The sequence below is a fragment of the Fukomys damarensis genome, unplaced genomic scaffold, assembly GCF_012274545.1.
Source record: "Fukomys damarensis isolate Sample0158 unplaced genomic scaffold, DMR_v1.0_HiC HiC_scaffold_18, whole genome shotgun sequence".
NCBI lineage: Eukaryota > Metazoa > Chordata > Mammalia > Rodentia > Bathyergidae > Fukomys > Fukomys damarensis.
Genome location: NW_022900930.1, coordinates 34,378,213 through 34,399,866, shown reverse-complemented (window position 1 = coordinate 34,399,866; position 21,654 = coordinate 34,378,213). Strand labels below are relative to the sequence as shown.

General features: G+C 35.7%; 1 protein-coding gene across 6 annotated transcripts in view; it reads left to right on the top strand.

Annotated features, from left to right (window-relative positions):
• Nucleotides 1-21,654, top strand: part of Clcn3 (chloride voltage-gated channel 3) — an 83,039-nt gene that overhangs the window by 55,383 nt on the left and 6,002 nt on the right. For all 6 annotated transcript variants that reach the window (XM_010629841.3, XM_010629840.3, XM_010629838.2 and 3 more), the window contains 5 exons: nucleotides 5,037-5,117; nucleotides 6,038-6,583; nucleotides 9,209-9,395; nucleotides 12,898-13,296; nucleotides 17,269-17,485. In XM_010629841.3, coding sequence (XP_010628143.1) covers nucleotides 5,037-5,117; nucleotides 6,038-6,583; nucleotides 9,209-9,395; nucleotides 12,898-13,296; nucleotides 17,269-17,485 — 1,430 coding nt within the window. The remainder of the gene's footprint in view (nucleotides 1-5,036; nucleotides 5,118-6,037; nucleotides 6,584-9,208; nucleotides 9,396-12,897; nucleotides 13,297-17,268; nucleotides 17,486-21,654) is intronic.

The window sequence follows — 21,654 nt, the reverse complement described above, 5'->3', positions numbered from 1 at the left end:
ATATTTTTATTTTTATATAAAAAGACTAATAATAGCAGTATGTTATGCATCAATAGCAGCAACAGCTTTTCCAGGTTCTGCAGTCATCTAAACAAAATTATAGACATATTCAGCACATTCCATTAAAAAAACAACAAAACAAAACAATAAAAAACAAAGAAAAGAATAATATCCAGAAAACGCCAAAGTTCTGTTGCTGTTGTGGCACCTGGCACCATTTTTTTTATTAGCATCTTAATCATCATCTGCAAAGAGAACATTCTAGAGTAATATCATTAAATGTAGCTCTGATAAAGCACGGTCCCTACTATGTATCATAAAGCAGGTACAAGATATTTTACATTCATAGAGGTATGATACAGTACCGTCCTACGTCAATAACACTCGAATCAGTTTTGGTCTGAAATTTGCTTTGTCTGCAAATAAGATTGCTACTCCTGTTTTTTTGTGGGCTCCTGTCACATGGAGAATCTTTTCACTTTCAGTCTATGGGCTTCTTTTTGCACTAGGTGTGTTTCTTGTATACAATGTATTGTTGGATTTTGCTTCTTATTCCATTTTGCCAGTCTGTTTGTCTTGATTGGTGAGTTGAGGCCATTGACATTGCTGGTTATAACTGATATGTACTGTGAAAGGGGGTTCGTGTGCCCTTTTGGGTGCCCCTTCCCAATTAGGCCACTCACTCACCGAGAGATCTTTATTGTAGGGAGGCGAGCAGGAGGCAGGAAGGCAGAGAGAGAGATTGAGAGAGAGAGAGAGAGAGAGAGGAGGAGGAGGAGGAAGAAGCAGAAGGAGAGAGAGAACAAAGAAAGGAAGGTCCTTTTATCAGTTTTGGGGTGGGCTCTTGCTTATTTATGAGGAGTGAGCTACTTTTAACCTATCACAGGCCAGATTGCTTTTATGGGCCCAGTCCTACAGACACAGGTTTCAACTTTCCTGGACCACTGTGGCCTTGCGGGGGAGGAAAACCAGAGATAAGGGCATGAGGTCATTTTAGGAGCCAAGATGTACCAGGAGAATGCAGCCTGTGAGGCAGCGTCACAGCATACTTTAACATGATCAATTCCCTAACATACTGACTTATTGTTGGCATGTTACTGGCCTTTTGTTGACTTTTTACTTTTTCACCTTCTCCTTTTAATTTCTTGCCTTGCCTATTTGATTTGCTCTGTTGGGCCTCATGGTGTTGTTGCCTTCATTGTCTTTTTCTAGGATCTTGTTTAGAATTGCTTGTAGTGCTGGTTTGGTATTCATGTAGTTTCTCAGGTATTCTTTGTCGTGGAAGTGTCTTATTTCCCCATCCATTTTGAAAGAGAGTTTTGCAGGATACATCAGTCTAGGTTGGAGGTTGTTCTCTTTTAGTACTTCAAATATCTCATTCCAGGCTCTCCTTGCCCCAAGGGTTTGTGTTGAAAAGTCTGCTTTGATTCTGATGGGCTTTCCTTTGTATGTGATTTGTTTCTTTTCTCTTACTGCTTGTAGTATTTTGTTCTTCTGTTGGGTTTCTGGGATCTTGATTATTATATGTCTAGGTGTAGGTTTTTTTTGATTGTAGCTAGTTGGGGTCCTATATGCCTCAGTTATCTGAATGTCAAATTCTTCCCCTCTGTTTGGGAAGTTTTCTGTCATTAATTCTGCGAACAGCTTTTTAAAGTCATTTGTATTTTCTCCTGCTACTTCATGTATTCCTATCAGTCTTATGTTATTCTTCTTTGCATCATCTAGGAGTTGTTGGATCGATTTCTCATGATCCCTTACTGTTTTTAAGAGACCTCTCTTTTCATGGTCACTTACTGTAATCTTATCTTCTATATCTGAGAGCCTATCTTCACATTCTTTTATTCTGTTGTGTACACTTTCAATAGAGTGTTTAATCTCCTGGATATCTGTTTGAATCTGTTTTGGATTCCATTTCTTTCCTATGTTGGGCATTTATTTTTTCCATTTCTTTCTTATGCTGGGCCTTCATGGCTTCTATCATGGTCCTGAGCTCATCTATTTTTTTGTCAGTTTCTGCTCTAGAGTCTCGAATCGCGACTTCCATTTTGCTCACTATCTCTATGGTTATCTGGGAAATTATTTCTGTTTTGAATTTTTCTAGAGCCCGATTGACCTGTTTTGTTACTTCCTGTGCTTTGAGTTCAGGGTGTCCTGGTAGTTCACTGTCAGCCTTTTCATCCTCATTTGCCCTACTGTTTGCCATTGGTGAATTGGAAGTCTGTCCTTGTGTGTTGCTTAAGTGTTTTCTCATTTTTATTTTTGTTGTCGGACTGTCCTTGGTTTAATCTCTGGGTTATCACCCAAATCTTCCTGATACGGTTGCACCCTAGATTCTGTGTCTCTAACGACCCACAGACATTCTCATCTTCATAACATCAGAGAAAACAGCTCATCAAATGAACTGCAATGCTTTATCCCAACTGATACAATCAGGAACACATTAAGATCAAGCACAGCTTGGAAACTGACCAGCTGTGGTAGTCACTAGTCTGTCGCCCTTAAATCATTTGAATTAAATTGAAATCAGGAAGCAGTCCAAAACATGTCAGCAGTGAACACAATTTCAATATAGAGTATTTACCATTTAATGGCTCAGACAGAGCGATAATGCAAGACCCCTGGTCTCAGCTGATGGCTGAACCCCATGACGCTGACTGACCTCAGGCTGCAAGGCCCAGATTGAGTTCCCCAACCTTCTGAATGGTTGAACTCCACAACGTTCTATTACAGGTTTCCCACACCCTTTCTTTAAAGATGTTCAAAGTTGGGAACTCAGAAAAATACCCTTGATGACCACCTCTGCCTCTGCAGAGTGGGTCCAAAGACTGGCACAGTCAGGAGGTCTGAGAGTGTGGTGGGGGTTCAGGGGCACCTGTGTGGTTACCTTCCCGGTGCTCAAGCTATGGCAGCTGGGACAGGAGAAGGCATGGCTCTCCTTCCCGCTGTGGATTGGGGCCCAGGCTTCCTCCCGGCACTGGAGTGATGACTGCTGGGCCGCTATTTAGTTCTTAACTGAAATAATTCTAGTACTTCAATATTAGCATTAAATATTGTTATTGTATTGGCAGTAGATATTCCAAAGTGGAGGACTTAAGGGCATCATAGTTCCATCCCTGAATAATTGTCATTTCAGTACTTTGTAGCAAAAATAGAACTAGCATTATGGATTATTTTCTATATATCTGATACTGTAGCAGGTACTTTACTTGCATTTTAAATTTCTTTTTCACAATAATCCCAGTAACATTATTGTCTTCATTTACAGATTAGATAACTAGGATTTAACACAGTCAGCTAACTTGGGTATGATTACATGGCCGGTTACTGGAAGATTGTGGATTAAAATTCATATTTCTCTGACTCCATAGACTATGCTCTGAACTGCTGTACTACTAGTACCAACTGTGTGGCTGTATGTTTTTGTGTGTTAAAAACAAAACAAAACCCAAACCATATTATAGCCTAGCATGTTAGTGACTAAAATGAATCTATGGTATTTGCCTCCCCACTTCAATTCTTTTACTTTCTATTGTACCTTAACATTTTTGGGTAAGATTTATATTTATACATTATAAGTTCAACAGATTAATTTATGAGGGTATATTATTTAAAATGAGTTAATTCACCTACATTTTAATATACACAGTGTAATAGCGTTATATTATTACTTTGTTACCTTACTATACAAACAGTAAAAATTCTGTTGGTAATTGCAAGCATTAAAGGCACATATTTTTTCCCTACACTGTACTTACTTTTTAAATGTCTTTTAAAGTAAATGCTTCTTAGATATTCATAAAACATTAAGGTGTGTATGAATTATAGATACATGGGTATTAGCTTGATTGTAAAATTATATTAAGTGTAGAATCAGAGCATTCAATTAAGTAAATGTGTTGTCTATAGTCTTATTAATGGAAAAAAAATAGGAAGTTACATTTGCTCTCTTTCCTCCCAAAGCCAAATATTTGTGTTTATCAAACTTGTAGAAAGTGCTTACTGGATGCCATGTACTATTGTAAACACATGACGTGTATTTACTCAATCCTTATAAGCTAAGTAATGTTATCACATCCTCATTTTAGAAAAAAGAAAACTGAGCCACATAGAGGTTATTTACCTATGATCACATAGCTAATAAGTGATAGAGCCAGGATTTCAACCTAGCACTATCTCTGTGGAGTTCATGGTCTCATCCTTTTACAACTGACTCTTTATTTCTAGTTTCTTATACAGAAATGTAAAAATTTCACTGTTTGAGAAACTACTTTAGCCACAGATATTTACTGGATTAAAGATGTGAAAAAAAATTAAGACTCTTAGAAAACTAATTACAAATAAATATCCAAAGAAATGATATGTATCGTTGGCTTCATACAGGGAGGAAGGGGGCAATGATGATATGACAGATTACTAGAGCATTGGACAGAGGACTCAGAAGATTTTTCTCTTTTATTCTTGAGGTTCTGGTTAGTGAGATTATAGCTGGAGGGACTGTGTTTGTTCTTTCAGAACGAAGCTCTCCATATGGAGGATGGCAGTGTGTTCACAGGGTTTAGGGTAATAAAAATACAGGGAAACCGCTTAATAGGTTTGAGTTCCCTTGGTGTCTTGTTAGGATTTAGAGTAATTGTAGATGAAGTAGTCAGCTCTAAAACCTGGAGAAGTGATTTCTTATTTATAAACAAATCAGTCTGTCTCCTCTCACCTCCTCCCAGTTTCTGCCCTCTCCTCTTATGTGCACAAACATACACAGGGAGGGTTCTCTTGACTCATTTCCTTTTCTTCTTTACAATGTATTCATAAATTAATATATCTGGCACAAATATTTTTGACTCAGTAGTGAATGTATGAATGTGCTTTCAATTAAAGCAGAAGAAAAACAAGTATTTTCAGAAGAAATGAGTACTTCCCCTTTGCATGGGGAGGAGGACATATGAGTTAAATGTAGGACAGGAATTTGGAAAAATTCATGTAATATGAATTTTTATTGCATATATTCAAATTATAAGAAATAATCTACATCTACTTTCTAGGTGCTGTCAGCTGCCTCAGCTGCAGGTGTTTCTGTGGCTTTTGGTGCACCCATTGGGGGAGTTCTTTTTAGTCTGGAGGAGGTAGGTACAGAAGTGCAGCAATTAAAATTATATGGAATTACTATTGCAAATATATTTTGGCAATATTTCAATGTTCTAGTTAAGTTGATATAATAGGTATAGAGCCTTTGTTTTTAAGTTTCCAAATATATTTTTGAAAAAGTTTTGTTCTTTTATAAAAAGTAATGTACTATACATGTTAAGAAAAATATTTTGTTTATAGTGTTATTTGTGTAAATATAAATATTGATGATTAAGTTGAACTTTGTTGACATATTTAAAAGTAAGAAAATACGTATTTGACTAGGTAGAAAACATTTAAAACAGTCTATCCCTGTTGGCTAAATTAAAGTCTGTATGTATTTTACAATTTTAAATCAACTCTTAAGTTAGCTTTTAAGATTTTTTTCTTGTGTGTATGTTTCTTAAGCAGTTATGGATATTTAAGGTAATAATTATAGTTACTTCAGTGAGATATTTTGATTTTGTTTTCTTGTTGGTACCTAAAACTTCTTTGTTATACTTTTACACAAAAATGTGACTGGAAATGTTTTTAAATTTACTTTTTTTCTTCTAGTCTGTGTGTGTGTGTGTGTGTGTGTGTGTGTGTGTGTGTGTGTGTGTAGAAGAGGGAAATCAAAATGACTTTATGAGCTAACAGGCATTGTTGATCATACATTTATTTTTAATAATCATGATTGAAATTGGATACAAAACTTGAAAATAAAGCATTGTTAGGTATTGCAAATAATCAGATATTTATGATCAGTTATTGTGTATTTATAATGATGTGGTAGTTAAGATAATAGGACATCATTTTTTATTAGAGTAAATTCTTTTAGAGCTACAGTAAAATTTAAAGATGTACTTAGCATTCAGGTTACTTCAGAAACACCTTATAAGATGATAGCTTTAATTTTCCTTTTCCTTTTCTTTTTTAGGTTAGCTATTATTTTCCACTTAAAACTTTATGGAGATCATTTTTTGCTGCATTAGTGGCTGCATTTGTTTTGAGATCCATCAATCCATTTGGGAACAGCCGTCTGGTCCTTTTTTATGTGGAGTATCATACACCATGGTACCTTTTTGAACTGTTTCCTTTTATTCTCCTTGGGGTATTCGGAGGGCTTTGGGGAGCCTTTTTCATTAGGGCAAATATTGCTTGGTGTCGACGACGCAAGTCTACCAAATTTGGAAAATATCCTGTTCTTGAAGTCATTATTGTTGCAGCCATTACTGCTGTGATAGCCTTCCCTAATCCATATACTAGGCTCAACACCAGTGAACTGATTAAAGAGCTTTTTACAGACTGTGGTCCCCTGGAATCCTCTTCTCTCTGTGACTACAGAAATGACATGAATGCCAGTAAAATTGTTGATGATATTCCTGATCGTCCAGCAGGCGTTGGAGTGTATTCAGCTATATGGCAGTTATGCTTAGCACTCATATTTAAAATCATAATGACAGTGTTTACTTTTGGCATCAAGGTAAGTTTTGCTAACATCACATGGTGATAGTGAAGTAATCATGGCATATTCAAAACTTCTCTGTAGAATAACAAATGAAATTTTTATGTAAAGGTAACTTTAATAAATTAAAGCTGAAAGAGCACTCATATTTTGGGTTTAGAAGGTTGAGTGTGTTTTGTTGCTGTGTGACAAATTACCTCAGAACTTGGCAGCTTATGATAACTATTTTGTTCTTGATACTAGATCAGCTGTTTTGAGAAGAGCTTGGGTGGGTATTTTTGCTTGTGGTCTCTGTCTTAGTCACTTTTTGTTATTGGGAGAAAATAACCCAACATCCACAAGTTAAAGGAGGACATATTTATTTTGGCTCATAGTTGCATAGGTTTCAGTCCAGTCAGTGTGCGCCAATGCAGGGCAACGTGGCAGAGGAGTTAAAGTTCACTGCACAGAAGGCTGAAAGTGGAGCAGGATCAAGGGAGTGGGAGGTCTGTATACTTCCAGGATGCACCCCCAGTGGCCCAGGTCTTCCCCTCAGGCTTCATCTCCCAGCATCATACCCAGTGGACTAAACTCATCAGTGGACCAATCCAGTATCCCACACTCATGATTCAATCACCTCCCAAAAAAGCCTTGCCTATGAGTGCATGAAGTCTGCAGGGACATCTAGATATACGCCATAGCCGTCTCTTATATAGGTATTGTCAGACATTGCTAGGGATGATCATCTCAAGACTTTTTCATTCATATTTCTAGCACAAGGGCTGAGAAGATTCAGACAATTGAAGCCAGAACTTTTTGGCTCCTAGGATATGTCTTGCTCTCTGTCTGTGTTTTTTCCAGCATGGTAGCCTCTGAGTAGTTGGTTTCCTATATGGTAGCTTAAGGTTCCAAAAGCAAGTGTCCCAAGAGGGCTGTTTGCAAACTAGCTGAAGGAGTCACCCAGCATTCATTACAGTTTTATTCTGTTCTATGAGGCAGTAACAAAGACCCGCCCAGATTCAGGTGGAAGGGCATGTTTTCAGAGGAGTGTCAGAGCATGCCTGATAATGTTTTTAAACCACTCGGGTTAGTTTCCCATTGTTGCTGTAACACATTTCTGTAAATGCAGCACTTTAAAAACCACATAAATTCACTACTTTAATGTTCTGGGGTCAGAAATGAATAGGTCTTACTGGACTTAAATCAAGGTGTTCACTGGCATTTTGGAGGCTGTAGGAGAGTGTGGTTTTTGCTTTTTAGTTTTTAGACGCTGCCTCTGTTTCTTGGCTTGTTGTCCTTCAGTCTTCAAAGCCAATACTAGCTGATCAAGTCAGTGTTTTGTCTCACCACTGTGATGCTAAATCTTCTAAATCCCTCTTCTATTAAAACAAACAAACAAAAAACAACTCTTTTGACTACTTTTAGCCCACTCAGATAACCAGAATAATCTCATATTTTAAGGTCAGCTGATTAAGTAAACTTGGTTGTCTGCAAACTTAATTCCTCCTTGCCATGTAACATAATATATTCACAGGTTCTAGTAATTAGGATATAGGTACCTTGAAGGGAACTTGCCTCGTGTTAGTTACAAGGGATACCTTTTTATCAAGGATTTGAGGCCTTTTGCTTCTCTTAGACTTAAAAAGTAAGAATAAAATTCATTGATTAGTGACATGGCAGTAAATATAATTTTCCTTATGTGACTGTCAGTGATGTGTGTGTGGAAGTGGAAGTCAGCATTTACTTGTTCTTCACATTATTACATGTAGAGTGCTTTAGAAAAGCAAGTTGAGGAACCTCTTTCTGCACTAAGTTGTTTTTTGTTAAGCCCCGCCTTTCTCATTCATAGAACCATAGGTAAGTACTAGTAAGGACAGTTGAGGAACACTGACAGCATGTAAGGAGGCTGGAAGCAATTCGCAACACTTACATTGAGTCCTAGGCTCTGGCTGAAGAGTCATAGTTGTTAGGAGATTGTATTTTCATCCCTTACCTTTGTATCCCTTTAATAACTCCAGTGTATTCCATTTTTAGTACTTTGTGCCCAACTTGCTAGAGCTTTAGTTATTTCTGTAGTCTTAAATAATTTTGCCTGAACCAGTTACTATTCCTATTTTACTGTTTAAATTCAACTCAATAAATATTTTTCTCTTTTTAGTTTGTCTATATATTCCACTCAAAATATTTAATTCTGATTAAGATTGCCCACTTTACATTACATACACTTAGGAATAGCATCAAATAGGTCTACCATTTAATATATTGGAAGAACATAATTTTGGATTTAAGTATAGTGCTTCAAAGTGAACTGACTTAGTTTTATGAAAAAATGTCCCTTTTTACCATGGACTAGTGAAAATTTCATTATGTACTAGCCTTACAAAATCTCTGTGATAAATGAACCCCTGAAATAAAGGATACATAATCCTTGAGGTATTTTCTCTTTGTCTTAGAAAATATGGTTTGTTACTTTGTAACTGAGTTCATATAATTAGTAAGGTACTGTGAATAAGATTTTGCTATAGTTGTATTTGTACTAGGTTTTGCCATATCAGTAAAATACGAAAATAATCAAAGCTGTTAGGCACAAATCCATAGGTAGCAGGTTTTGAATGTATAATGAGGGGAGTCTGTGCTTCATTTAGAGTGTAATTATTGTTATAGGTTCCGTCAGGCTTGTTCATCCCCAGCATGGCCATTGGAGCGATTGCGGGAAGGATTGTGGGGATTGCAGTGGAACAACTTGCCTACTATCACCATGACTGGTTTATCTTTAAGGAGTGGTGTGAGGTCGGAGCTGATTGCATTACACCCGGCCTTTATGCCATGGTTGGTGCTGCTGCGTGCTTAGGTAACATCACTGTGTCTGCTTATATGTAGATGTTTGTAAGTCTGAAAGAGAAAATAGCCAGTATTAGTATGCCTATGTTTAATTGGTGGGTGAGTTGCTGGGAGAAGGAGGGGACAGCGTGGAGGGAGGCAATACATCAACAGAGATGAAGAGTAGTACTCTGTGGTATTTTACAGTATATGGTTTTCATTTTACTTGTCTAGGAACATTTGTTATTGTACGAATGTAATGGTAGTTAATATATTTGTAATGTGGCAGTGGACCCTCGAGTTACAAATAGCCTGACTTAGGAACAATTTGGGTTATGACAGGAATTTTAGTTGTAACTTAGGACCAAAGTCTTGAGTTAAGACCCTAATGCCAGCTGCTTGTGCTTCCAGATGGTCTCAGATACAGATTTAACCCATGAAGAGTTCTAGAAGGAACATGACAACATCCGTTCCTACGGGGTTAATGGAGAAATCTTGCGCCAGTGTCTGTCTTAAGGACAATGAGATCTGCCTGTATATAGAAGAGAGACTTTGAAGGCTGTGTAGAGGACCCTGAGCTTTAAATTGACTAACTTGAGTTACAACCAGCCCTTGCAAACAAATTGAGTTTGTAAGTCAGGGGTCCACTGTACATAGTTACCTCTTGACAGAAACCATCACAGTACAGTAGGAGCTTTATTTGAATCCTTTCTAAGGAGTTTTTTTTTTTCACTGTTGAGGATTTTGGCTTACCAACAATTAAGATTATAAAGTTCTATGATTACTATTATAACAAAGTTTCACAATATCTGTACTTTTAGCTCTGCAGTAATTTACTATTAGCTGTAAAAAATGATTTATTTATCAACACCACTATTAAGATGTATTTGTGCCAGGGATTTAGTGCAAGATGTATTTGTAGCAAAAGAAATGGTAACTGTTCAGTTTAGTGAAAAGAAAAAGTATCTGTTTTAAGCACTTGAGTTTGTCATCTTCTTTGGCATGGAAAAAAGGTATTCTATATTTAAAATGTCAGCTAATCTTTGGTTATAATATTTAATCATATTTGATGTTTTGACTTTTAGTACAGTAAGTCAAAATTACATAATTATTTATCTTCAGAAATATATCCAGTGGACATGTAGGGCAGTCATTTTATTAGCAAGTACTTACTATATCTCCATTTTCTTTTTAGCACCATGCTAGGTACAGTGAGTGCTTAAAAAAAAAAAGTATGAAATATGGGCCTTTCTTCAGAAAAATGGTAGTAAGCAATATATAATGATTATAGGAATCTATAGAGACAAAAAGCTAAAGTATTTTAGGAACGGTCGATGAGCTTTACTTTGTACTTATTTTTAAAGCCATATATTGTGATCCTTCTGCTGCCCATCAAATCACCTGCATTCTTCTAAAGCTTGAGTTAAAATTTATCTTTAAAGTAGCCCCTTTTAAAAGAACTTATGTTTAACAGTTGTCCTATCAACCCAGTTCTTTTATTGAGACTTCTTTTGTTTCTGCTGGAATTATGGACATACTGATGACAATGTCAGAATCTCCTACTGGAATCTTAGGGACCTAATTTCTTCAAGCACTTTACTTTAGGGCCATTGGTTCTCAATTTTTAATACCATCTCTAAACATTAAAAATCATATTTATTAAATATGATTATATTATTATTAAATCATATTTATTCCTAAACTATCATATTTAAGAGTGGCACAGATCTCTGGGACATGCCAGTATCTAAGGTGTGAAAGACTTATTAGGTCTTTCATACTTTTAGTAATTGTCCTGTAATTCCTTCACACAGACCTAACCAGTAGTCTTATGAGTAAAGCAAAACCACAGTTACTCTGTGAGGCACTTCTGGGGATGGACTTCAACCTTAACTTTATTTTGAAAAATTTGTAGAATTTAAAGAAGAGATGGCCTTGTTGAAGATTATATTGTGAAGAAAAGGGAATTGGGAAGGGAATTAACTTAATATTCAAGGGTCTTTGAAGGAACTGACTATATTAAGTACAGAATACATTTTGGATACTTTTAGAAAACAAAGTTGAATTAGTTAAATTATAAAAAGATGAAGAACCAAATTTATGTTAATATTAATTTATATTTGGATTGGTCAGATTTTTGGGAGAGCCCTGGCTTTGCCATTTTTTTTTTTTAGCTTAATAACTTTGAGAAACTTCTTTCACTGTTTTTGGTTTTGGACTTTCTAATTTATGAAATAAAAATAATAATTTTATCTCATGATTATTTTGAGAATTATTTTGAGATTAAAATACATATAAAGCTGTTAGCATAGTGCTTAGTAAAATAAATGCCTAAGTTTCAAAAACATTTTAAAAGCCTCAGTAAACTAATTGGAACAGGCCTTGGCATACAGTGGATACATAACATATTTTAGTTTACTCTACTTTTTAAATTTTAGGTTAAAAACATAAAAGAGGAAATTAGTCTAGTACACTATGAAATGTCAAGTTCTGTTAGGTTTTTGAGCAAAGGAAGAACATGTTGAAAGTTGGATTTAGGAAAAACTCACCTTGGAGCATGGCTTATAAAGTGATCTAAAGTAATAGAGTCTGGAGTCAAGGAGGTACGGTAAAAGGATATCAGATGTAAGCCACAAGGTCTTCAGTGGCCTGTTTTGGTAACAGTGCAAATCCTGAGTAGGGGACCCATATATGGCTGGCTGTTTTGCAAAAGGAATCAGATAGGAATAGCTGACAATGTAGATATTGGAATCAAATAAAAAGATGAACCAAGAATGACTGTGTAGGTTGTTAGGAAGAATGTGGTGTTAGGAGTTGGGGTCAGGGAACCTGGAATGAGGATCTCTTTGGGGGATTAAGAGTTCCATTTTTGTGTTTTCTGTGAATGTATATCACTTGAAGTCTTTTTTCTAGTTGAAAAGTGAGACACACATAAGAGCAAGATTGAGCACACATAATTGAAATATAGGACAGAGGCTACAGGAAGTAGAAAGGTGTGTATCAGGGAAGCATCATTTGAGAATGATGATTTGCATCAGTGAATAGATGAATTTTTGCAGAGAAGGAGGGAGTTACTTAACAGTATCATAAGGCATCAGATATTTTAGTCATTTTGAAAAAATGTAGAGGAGAGAATTTTATTAAATGTCCTACTTATATATGTTTAATTTGTAAATTGGTCACAAATTAGACATGATGTGCTCCATTACTTAAGAATTAATATTAAGCTTTTGTAAACCTGAAATTATGTCTTTGCTACAGCAACAAACCAAACTGGCAACGTTGTTTTAATTAATCAGCTGTGATTTTTTACAAGTAAAAGATGAACATATTTTGAAATAGTATGCTAATAGTCTTCTGTGTTATAAGGAAAAACTTTGGTTTTCTCTAGGTCTTGTTAGAAGTAGTTTTTGATAATGCATTTTCTAAGTTCTTTCTACAGTTTTGCATTTAACTTTCTACCATAAGAATTCTAATGACATATTATGGCCAGGATCCAATCCTTCCTGACCAGTGGTGCTTATGTTTTTCAGGTGGTGTGACAAGGATGACTGTCTCCCTGGTGGTTATTGTTTTTGAGCTCACTGGAGGCTTGGAATATATTGTTCCTCTTATGGCTGCAGTAATGACCAGTAAATGGGTCGGTGATGCCTTTGGCAGAGAAGGCATCTATGAAGCACACATCCGTTTAAATGGGTACCCTTTCTTGGATGCAAAAGAAGAATTCACTCATACCACCCTGGCAGCTGATGTCATGAGACCGCGGAGGAATGATCCTCCCTTAGCTGTCTTGACACAGGACAACATGACAGTGGACGACATAGAAAACATGATTAATGAAACCAGCTACAATGGCTTTCCTGTCATAATGTCAAAAGAATCTCAGAGATTAGTAGGATTTGCCCTCAGAAGAGACCTGACAATTGCAATAGGTATCCTTTCTAAAAAATACATATATGTGTATGTGTCAAACACACACACACACATTTCTGGAAGAGAAGAAAGCAGTAGTTGGGTTTCAGGGACAGGGAGTGTTAATATATGTTCCTTTAAAGTCTTATCTTCCCTGATAAGAAACAAAATTTTGGCTCAATATATTGTTTTTATGCTAAATAGAATTTTTCATTTCAATTAAAATATAGTCCTTTTATATTGATGAGAAGGTCCGTAAGACTTAATCTTTTCTGATACAGTCTGAGTCTTTTCCCCATACCCAAAGGCGTTAGAGGTTAGATTCGTTAAGGTATGGCTTTGTTATGCCCCAGTTTTTTGTATAGGACACTGAGCTGAAAATATCAAAGTGTTTGGCTTTCTCCCATAGGTCATTCTTATGAACATGTCATCTCCCCCTTACCTATGGCCATTGCTAGAGAATTGTAAAATAATTCCTGTGCCATTTGAGGAGGGAAAATAGTGTAGGAGGTGGGAGTGTTTCTCAGATTAAACTGGAAGCTCAGTTTGCAGGAGAAAGAGACAGGATGAAAAAAGAAATGAAACAAGATTCTTTGGAGAATGTCTTAATCAGTTTAGGAAAAACCTACAGAATAGTAAGGATTTTCAAAGATTAGCAATCCCATCATTCCAAAAGTTTTGCTTGATTAGTAGAACAGTGCCTGCTACAGATGGCCGATGTCAGATTTGGACGTCTTCAGATGTTTTAGCTTCTAAGCCATTATTGTTGCCAACCTAGTCAGGAAAGAACATAAATTCCCATTCTTTAGGTTTTACTAGCAGCCAGCCAAAGAGAAAGGGTCAGAATTTTGGAATTTATATAGAAATTTAAAATTGCAGATTTGTAAAAGATGAAGAAAGTGGAAAAATTAGAACTAATCTATATTCCCATTGACTGTGTAGATAAATTTGTGAGAGACTATTGGGGTAGAAGATGAGATAATGCTGGTTAAAGAGAATTAGGGGTACTTTATGCATGATATCAAGACACGTCATCAGAAATGTTTGTCATGTCATGACATGTTTGTGTTTTGAGACAGGACTTTGCACTGAGTACAGGCTGATTTCAACTTCGTGATCTTCCTGCCTCAGCCTCTGAATTGCTGGGTTTATACCACACCTGGCTCACATGACTTTATGAACACACACCTCAAGTATCTTTGTAAAGTTTTAAATTTTACACTGGGAAAACATCTGTACACTAGCTTTTGTGTATATATGTACATACAGATACATACAGAAAAGTTGCATTCTTTACTATGCCTAGAATGTGTGTGTGTGTGTGTGTGTGTGTGTGTGTGTGTGTGTGTAATTGCACCTTATTGAAGGGCAAAAAAAATTTTCATGCTGTTTCATAAAATCTTTTGAAATCCCAAATTAGGGCCGGGGATTTAGCTCAGTGGTTCCACTGCCTGCCTTGCAAGCACAAGGACCCGAGTTCAATCCCTGGTACCAAAAAAAAAGAAATCCCAAATTACACATGTTCTTTTGTTGTTGTTGTTGTTGTTTTTATTTTTCAATGCTGGGAATCAAACTCAGAACCTTGCACTTGCCAGGCAGGTGCGAAGTTACTGAGCTACATTTCTGGCCCTACACATGTTCTTTTAGGAGTAAAAGCAAAACTTTATAGATTACTAAATCCAAATTCAGATTTTTTTTTTATATAGGGGATCAAACTTAGTTGGGTTCTTGTGCTTACAAGGCAGGCATCAGAATCACTGAGTTAAATCCCCGGCCCCAAATCCAGATTATTTAGGGCCATTAAAATAGGAATGCTGGGATTTTTTTTTTTAATGTCTGATCTGTATGTGAGGGTTCACATCTATAATCCCAGCTACTTGAGACGCTGAGACAGGAGGATACCAAACTGGAGGCAGCCTAGGTAACCCAGCAAGACTGTTGCAAAATAAATTTTTTAAAAAAGGGTTGGAATGTAATTGCGTGCTTTCTGGGTTCAATCTCCGTTATAACAGTCAGTCAGTTGTCAGTAAGTCACTGTGTTAAGTTAGTAATTATTTAGTACATGATGCTTGTCAAATAACTTATACCATATACTCATATAAAAGTGATACTCATTGGAAAATATTTTATTTGACAAAAACCATATTAATATGTTTTTAGGTATGCATATATTATGGAGTGTTTAAATCAAGCTAATGTATCGCCTCATACTTTGTGGTGAGAATATTTTAAATCTCAAAAATTTTCAAACAAAAGGATAAAAATGAAATTCTTAAAATGGCAAATTTAAGGCCTGATATTCACATCTGGCATCCTGTATATCAAGGGATCTTTCCAGTATGTAGGATAGTAATTTTTTTCTGAAATTAAGTATTTTGCGCTGGGAATGTAGCTCAGTGGTATACTACTATATGTACCTAATAGTCACAGGGCACTGGGTTCCTTCCCAGTACCATAACCAATCAATAAATGCATAATTCAGTATATTTTAATTAGTACAATGTTTGATATCTTGTGTTTATGATTAATAATTGGAGTTAATTTTAACTAAAAGTATCATGTGATAATTACCACTTTATATCTTATTACTTTGTTTCTGTTGATGCATTATTGTAGCTATAGTTCTTTTGAATATTTTTTCTTTTGACTTATTTGACTTTTATACTAGAGTTAAAAGTAATTTATATATCTTATTATAGTATGAGTATTCTAAATTTGACTACTTTGTATTTCTGATATCAACTTGACTTGCATACAAACTCTATAGACTTTTATTCTTCCTACTCCACATTCTATATTGTGATGTCACACTTCACATCATTTTAATTTTTGTATTCGTTAACAGTACTTGGGGTTACTCTTTACACTCCACCATGCAGTTGTCATACATACGTCATTGGCTAGATTCTTCTTGGGGGCTAAAAGCAACTTGAACATTTTTCAAAAATAATTCGTTGCTAATGGGCTTTCTTCTTTTCTATACTAATCTACGATCATGGTTTTAATTTTAAGGTGGCCCAGCAAGTAAGAACTTACTCAAGGGGCTAGTAAGTTAAGACCTCACTTAGTGCCTGGTGACTTGGATACATTACAGTACAGTTAAAGTATTCCAGTGTTTGCTTTGAATATCTGCTTCTCAATCTAGGACTGATGCCCATTATTTTGGCTTAAATATTTTTTACCAAAGTTTATGTTCAAACTATTTTCACTAACAAAATACCACATTAACCCATACTACTTTGATTGATACTCAAAATAGACAAAATTAAAACACTTTTATTTTCACATTCCCTTTTTGGGTTTCCTTCTTCTTCCAGTGTTTTCTGTACTTTTCTTCTCCTTGTCTAGCACTTTCCAAGTGGGAATGGAAGCAGGGGGCAGGACAGACCACACTGGAGAGGAGGAAAAGTGACAGAACCTTTACCAATAAAACCACCCCAAAAGGCTATCCATTGTGAGCATGGTTGTGCAGTCAGTTTTAACCCATCTGTCATGCTCATGACTCATCTACAAAATTGTATAGTAGTTCATCAGAAAGAGAAAGAAACAGCTTGTTCATAGGGGTACAGTACACAACAGTCAAATCGAGGATAAAACTTCTCTAGTTTCATCTCCAATGCAGAATATGAGTGACAACACAGCCTCCCAATGATGATGGATTCCTATCATAAACTTCTCATGATATGTATAGATTTTAATTACATATTCCAAATAATACTTTTTGTTTCCCAAAGTTAGAAAACTGCTTCTGTTGCAGAAAATTTATTTACCAAAATACCTTATTTACATGGTAATTATTGGTTATTGATAGAGTCTGAGTCATTTAAATGTAAGTAATTACCAGATGGCTTTTTGGTTGATTCCTTTCTTGATTAAGAAGACAGGGAAATGTGAAGGAGCCAAAAGTCATAGAATATATTTATTTTCTGTTAAGTTGCCCCCTAAAAACAAAAGCCTATTGATTTAACATTTTTGTTCTTTTCTTTTTTCAGAAAGCGCCAGAAAAAAGCAAGAAGGTATTGTTGGGAGTTCTCGGGTGTGTTTTGCACAGCACACCCCATCTCTTCCGGCAGAAAGTCCTCGGCCATTGAAACTGCGCAGCATCCTGGACATGAGCCCTTTTACCGTGACAGACCACACCCCGATGGAGATCGTGGTGGACATCTTCCGAAAGCTGGGGCTGAGGCAGTGCCTCGTCACACACAATGGGTAAGTTTGTCATTGCAGAAATCTGTTCAGTGACCAAACCTAATACTTCTTTTTTAGTGTAATCTTTTTAGGGAAGACTGAATCAGTTCCCAAATGTGTGATCAGTAACATAGTATGGTCATGAATACGTCTTCTGTCCATTAAGTTTCACACTTAGCAAAGAGTAAGAAAGATGTCAAATTTGCACTCTCTGCCAGAACATAAAGTAGCATTTTCAAGACTACTGTATGTCAGAGTTGGAAAAGAAATGCTGATAACGTGAATAGTGTGTTGAGCATAGAATATTTTATTTCTTAGAGGGCTAGTGGACCTAACTTGCATGGAGCACTGCAAAAACTGTTTTCTATGTATTTTCTTTTTTAAGTATGTCATTTTAGTATATAAAATTCTACTGCAATTAGAACTTTCTAAATATTTTGCTATTTACTTGTTTCAGCCAATACAAATGAAATTTGTAAATAAGCTAAAAGTCTCCTTTAACAAATGCTGTTTCTTCTTATGTACCTTTTCCATCCAGAAATCTTGTGTGTGTGTGTGTGTGTGTGTGTATATATATATATATATATGCTAATGACAAACCTCATGTATTAAATATGTGCATACTGATCATTTATTTTTCTGTCTTTTATATTTTTCTGCCTTTTATACATAAACTACCGATGTCCCTCAATGAGAGGAACATAAGCATGGGCTGTGAAGGTTTAATGCACTGGATGCCTAAGCAAACGCTCTGGCATCCACTGCCCTCCCCATTTCCCTCCCCATTTCTATCCCATTTCTAGGCCCTGGAATCTGTCTCCACACCATCCTTTCTTTCTTTTTTTTTTCTTTTCTCATTTAAGTTTATTGGTGCATTTTAGGTATACAGTACAGTTACATTCATCATTGGGATCTTGTACCTTGACATGACAGATCTTGGTTCTTATTTTTTCCCCATTCCCTGCCCTCCCCTCATCCCCTCTACCCTTCCTTATTTACAAAGACTTTGTTTCCATTTTTTCCTTTTCACACCATCCTTTCTTTAGTACCCTTTGTTTCCATTCAACTACTGCTCCTTGTTAGGAGTCTAAAGAACCTGTTTCATATGAAGGCAGGTAAGAGAAAGGCTAGAAAAGGAAACAAAGGATATTGTAGGATTATGTATAACTGGATGGCTAACCCTTAGCAGTGTAACAGTGGTTGAAATACTGTGCTATAAACACTTAGAAAATCAGAACAGGGTTTTGTTTTGTTTTTTGATGTTATTTTAAACATTTTGTTCAAAATATGTAATAGAACCCCTGACCCCTGTCTAGAGAAAAGAGAAAGAAAGAACAAAAAGTAAGAAAATTAGCTTATTGAACCACCTTCATGTTTTCTCATTTAACTTTGCAGGATCTCTTCAAATTAGGCGATGTCTTTATACATGTAGTGATTTAAGGTTTAATATTTACTCAACCAGCTTTACAACTTCAAAGCCCAATCTCTTGCTGCTATTTGACACTGTAATTTACTGGTAGAGTATATCCCTTCTCTTGGTGGCTTCTTAAACTACTAAAACATTTTCTTGGCCAGTATATTATATTAAGAATAGAAATATAATAGATATTGTATTTAAATAACATAATATTAACATTTTTATAAATAGAAAACTGTAGAATTAGATCCACATTTAGTGTTCTTCACTGTGCTAACTAAAGTAACTTCAGAAATATGAAATCATTAAAGGGATAAAGCTCTTAATTAAGCATGGGGAGTTTAGAATTCTTAAGTATTAGTATTACTAAGTATTAGAATTATTAATTATTATATTATAGCTACTGTTTTTCTTTTCTTTTTTTGGACTGGGGATTGACCTTGGGTCTTTGAGCTTGCAAGGCAGGCGGTGAAACCACTGAGCTAAGTCCCTGGCCCCAATTTTGTTTATTTTTTAAAATGACAGAACCAAACTTTATTATTTAAAAACTTGGGGCTGGGAATTTAGCTCAGTGGTTCGGTGGCCTGCCTTGCAAGCACAAGGACCAGAGAGTTCAATCCCTGGTACCAAAAAAAAAAAAAGAAAAAAAGAAAAAGAAAAACTTAGGGTTAGGGTTAGGGTTAGGGTTTGCTGGCTTTTGACCCCTTTTAATAATTTATGTCTTGATTGGAGCCTAAGCTGAGATATTATAAGCAGCTGTTTTCTTCAAGTTGTTCTTTTTACCTGGCATAGATTGTCCTTTTGTGTACTAATAGGTATAAATGTAATTCTCTAAGGTATGATTAACTATAACTGCAAAGTTAGTGCATTGGTTAATTTTCATACTTTATCTTGCTGATCAATACCCAGGATTTTGGCAGCATAGATATTAGAAAGGAACATGCTCCTAAGAAAGTATAAAATAATGAAGTGAATAGTGGGGAGAGGTAACTAATTAATGGTTTTGTCTAATGCTTCTTGTTTATATGAAAAGTTGGTGGAGGAGTTTTCCAAGGGAGTATATTTAATTGCTTATTCAGTCCTTCACAGAAAATAAATTTTTAATGTATATATGGAAAACAGGGATGGGGATTTAGCAGAGTTCATTCAGGGAGGTGGCTCTTAGGACTTTATTTTCTTTGAACTATTTAAGAAGGATGTTTTATTCTCATGTAAAGCTAAGTGATTTAAACTCAGAAAAGAAAACATGTCTTTTGAAAGATGTGACAAATGCAGAACCTTGGACTAAAGGGAGAAAAAGAATAGATGAGGGGAAGATGTGTCTATAAATTGTAAAGATTTCAATTATTGATGTGTCTCACATTTTGTATTTTAATTTGGAAGAAGAATTTCTCAATATTTTAGTAATAAGAGTTATTCAAAAAATGTTTGGTAGAGCCGGGGATTTGGTTCAGTGGTTCCGTTGCCTGCCTCGCCAAGTGCAAGGGCCCAAGTTCCATCCCTGGTACCAAAAATAAATAAATAAATAAATAAAAATTTAAAGATGGTAACCATATATGTTTTGAAACTATTGAAATAAATATAATTGATGTTTCTTTACTGTGAACTTCTTAGGACTTCTAAAATGTTGATATTCTTTGATTGCCAGACAAGGGATAAAAGGAAACACAGTTTTCCAAACTTATTTGAAAATGCATCCATTTTTTGGTGGCGTGAAGTAGATAAAACTCTGTTGGTCAGAGCATCCTTTGAGAATTTCTGGCTTTGACCCTATAAATCTCACTTCATTACTTGTTAGCACAGAAAAGAAAAAGCAAATTATTCTTAAATGAGTCATATTTTGAGTTGGTTTTGTGTTCACTTCCTAAAATCAGCAAAGTGGACCTGAACCTGGCATTAATGTTCTCACATCTAACTTCTCTGTTGGAATTGGGGGGATTTTTGCCTTTTTAGGGCTACTACTCTCTCTATATATGAAGATTACTCTGTGAATCTGTAAATTTGCCACAGTCCTTATAAACTTGTAACTTTCATCATGTGTGCCTTGTGGTTTGTCAGTTTACTAATACAATATTAACTGAAATTAATCATTCTATTTAATTGTACAGAAAAGCATGAATAAGAGTTAAACTAGTGTTACTGTATTTAACTAATTGCCAACCATTTTCATATTTCCTGACTCCAACCATAAAATAGTAAATTGACAGTTGCCTTTTGTTTGTTTTGATACTGGAGATCAAACTTGGGTCCTTGCTTGCACTTGCAAGGCAGGTGGTGGAACCATTGAGCTAAATCAGTGGCCCAGTGGTTGTCTTTTTTTAAGTCCTCATTTAGTCAAGGAAGAACATCTATTGAGTGATTGAATGCTTATTTTCTATAGTGCAGGTTCTGAGCTTTTTGAAAGGGGTAAGTTGTTCGCATGCTCTGAGAACTTTCAGTTTAGTTGTATTTTAAGGATCAGTACATTATTTTTATAAAATAACAAGAAAACATGAGTAAAGAAATTTCTGGCTTCCAAATTCTCTACCCTCTCCGCTTCCCTCTCCCCACCATCATTTTAAGTTTTTTTTTTTTTTTTATTTATAAGGGACATGTATGTAGGTTCAGGCTGCTTCAAAGTCCCCTGGTAACATTCTTCAGGAAGGCACAGTATTCAAAAGTGATTTAACAGCAAAGATGACTTAACCAGATCCTCAAGGAAATGCCTAATTACCCTGGGGACACTTTAGATGGGCTTCCACAACTTAAAGTTCTGTTTCTGTTCTTTTCTTTT